Genomic DNA, 2,869 nt, shown 5'->3' with positions numbered 1-2,869 from the left:
AAAGTTATATTCTCAAGCACGAGGCCTCGATGCATTTTTACATGTTGTAAACACTTTTTACTCTTTTGGTAATATATGACCACGCATTACAAAAAATAAATAAAGAGGTGAAATTTTGACATTTTCGACACATTAACAAACTAAATGCTAATGGCCTAGTTGAAATAGAAGGTCTTAGAGGACCTCTCCTTTTCTTTTTAAAGAGTTTGGAAGGGCATATAATTATTTTTCTAAAATTCTTACCTTTCTTTTGAAAGGTAATATATGTATCACCCTTCTCTAGAAGGGCAAAACCCCCTTTGAAGGGTGTTGCAACCTTCAAATTTTATGCCCGATAGGGATAGTTTTTTAGGATGGCTTTAGGAGAGAGAGGCTTGACAATGGAATCTTGCCCGATGTGGTTTTGTTTTGGCAATGGGCTTTCATCTCACGATCTTGTGCAGTACTGGATTAATGCGGAATGGATAATGGATTTACTTCGAAGGAGGATGTACTTTTAACACTATGCTGTATACTGCTAGCGCATTAGGCGCCGCCTGGTACATGCGGGGAGCGGGGTTCCGCAGAGGGCAGGATTGCCAGGGCGATAGGAGGACACAGGGAAGGTGGTGAAGGGCTGCTGCGGTGGGATGCGACCGGCCAGCTGATTGTAGGAGACGTTGAAGGAGGCCAGGCCTTGGAAGTGCGTCGCGAAGGCGACAGGGATGTTGCCGGACAGTTGGTTGTCCTGCAGCGACAGGAAGTGGAGGGAGGTACTGAGATTGGCCAGCTCTGTCGGGATGGCCCCGGAGAGGCTGTTGTAGGAGAGGTCCAGGCTCTGCAGGTTGGCGAGGGAGCCGAGCTCGGCTGGGATGACCCCCGTTAGGGCGTTGTATGAGAGATCCAGGCTCTGCAGCTGGTTGGCGTGGGAGCCGAGCTCGGCTGGGATGGCCCCGAAGAGGTTGTTGTATGAGAGGTCCAGGCTCTGCAGGTTGGCGAGGGAGCCGAGCTCGGATGGGATGACCCCCGTTAGGGCGTTGTATGAGAGGTCCAGGCTCTGCAGGTTGGCGTGGGAGCCGAGCTCGGCTGGGATGGCCCCGGAGAGGTTGTTGTATGAGAGGTCCAGGCTCTGCAGGTTGGCGAGGGAGCCGAGCTCGGATGGGATGACCCCCGTTAGGGCATTGTATGAGAGATTCAGGCTCTGCAGGTTGGCGATGGAGCCGAGCTCGGGCGGGATGGTGCCTGTGAGGGCGTTGTGTGAGAGGTCGATGAGAGGAGTGACCTCGTTGGAGTTGTCGTCGGCTCCCTGAAGCTTCTTGAGGTTGGCCACCCACTGCGGGAAGGGACCCGACAGGCCGCAGGAGCTGAGGTGGAGCTCCCGGAGCTTGGGCAGGGTGGAGAGGCCCGATATGGCCGCCGACGAGGCGCTGCTGATGTCGCCCAGCGGGTTGCCGTCCAGGCGCACGACCTGCAGGCTGTGGAGGTTGCTCATGTCCTCGGGCAGGCCCCCGATTGCGTTGTGGTCCAGGTACAGGACGAAGAGGTTGGTGAGGTTGGTGGTGAAGGCGGCCGGGACCACGCCCGAGAGGTTGTTGAGGGCCAGGTCGGCGGTGAAGAGGTTGGAGAGGAGGCCGAAGGAGGGCGGGATGGACCCGCTGATGAGGTTGTTGGCGATGCGGATGTGCTGCAGGCTGGCCATGCCCCCGATGGCGCTGGGCAGCGGGCCGCTGAGCATGTTGTGGGACAGGTCGAGCACCCGGAGGCTGGTCAACTGGTCGAAGGACTCCGGGATGCCACCCGAGAGCGCGTTGTAGGACAGGTCGAGCTCCCGGAGGCCGCTGAGCTGCCCCAAGGACTCCGGGATGGCTCCCGTGAGGCCCCCCCCGCTGCCGCTGTCGGTCATCATGTTGGCTAGCGACAGCTGCTGGAGCTTGGTGAGCTTGCCCAGAGACGGAGGGATGCTACCCTGGAAGCTGTTCTCCTGCAGCTTGAGCAGCTGCAGCTCCGACAGGGAGCCCAGCAGGGGCGACAGCACCCCCTGCAGCCTGCCCCCCGAGAGGTCCAGCTGCACCACGCGGCCGCTGCTGGCCTCGCAGGTGACGCCCTCCCAGGAGCAGCAGTCGGACATGGACGCCGTCCACGCCGCCAGCTTCTGAGACGGGTCCTTGGCCACGGCCCCCTTGACGGCCAGAAGAGCCGCCCGGTCCTGCGCCACGCAGGCAGCTGCGGCCACCGAGGTGCCGGTTACGCAGTGCTGTATGATGAGCATGCTGAGGGCGATCGAGAATATCAAGGAAGCGACAGGAGTAGAGTTGCGAGGGCTACAGGTAATTATAACGCGGTGAACGTGGGAAGCCATCATCAATGGTATCCTATGCAGCAGCAGGAGGAGGAGGAGGAGGAGGCAAAGAAGCTAATAGTAAGACGACAGGCGGGTTGGTAATGTTTATGCAAGAAGAATACGCCCCGCCATTTATCATATCGAGTGTTGGGACGGCATTTCCCTGTCTGACGAGGTCTGATCAGGAAAGACCTTCGATTCTCACACCACGTAAAGTCTTTGATTGCAATTTGTCAAACTACAGAAGAAAAGCCTGCGAGTCGACTTTGCCACGGCCCAGTCAGCCCACGATCAGTGGCATCTCCAGACCGAACCTTCTCAAGTTCGCCTTGGCGAGCACTAGCAAGCCCGGCCGGCCTGCTGACTGCTGAGTCCTGACCGAGCTTCAGATCGTCTTGGTAGACGAGTTCCACCTCCCCAGCTTCCGTCACACCACGGTCCAATTTTGTCGTTTAGCTCCTTCTAAATTGCTCTACTGCTGCTTAGCGTAAAGGGGTCATTACAGTGTCTTTTAACAGTCTTCCATTGTAAATTTTTTCTTCCAACTGA

General features: G+C 57.1%; 1 protein-coding gene across 1 annotated transcript; it reads right to left on the bottom strand.

Moving 5' to 3' along the window:
* Positions 1-517: 517 nt before the first annotated feature.
* Positions 518-2,409, bottom strand: LOC148026418 (uncharacterized). The gene has a single exon (XM_087690301.1). The coding sequence runs from the start codon at positions 2,339-2,341 to the stop codon at positions 518-520; it is 1,824 nt and encodes a 607-aa protein (XP_087546427.1). The 5' UTR covers positions 2,342-2,409.
* Positions 2,410-2,869: the final 460 nt, after the last annotated feature.

The sequence above is a fragment of the Lygodium microphyllum genome, chromosome 13, assembly GCF_053477565.2.
Source record: "Lygodium microphyllum isolate KBCC chromosome 13, Lygodium_microphyllum_v1.1.10, whole genome shotgun sequence".
Taxonomy (NCBI): Eukaryota; Viridiplantae; Streptophyta; class Polypodiopsida; order Schizaeales; family Lygodiaceae; genus Lygodium; species Lygodium microphyllum.
Note: the sequence above shows the minus strand (reverse complement) of the source record. Positions and strands in the feature narration are given on the sequence as shown.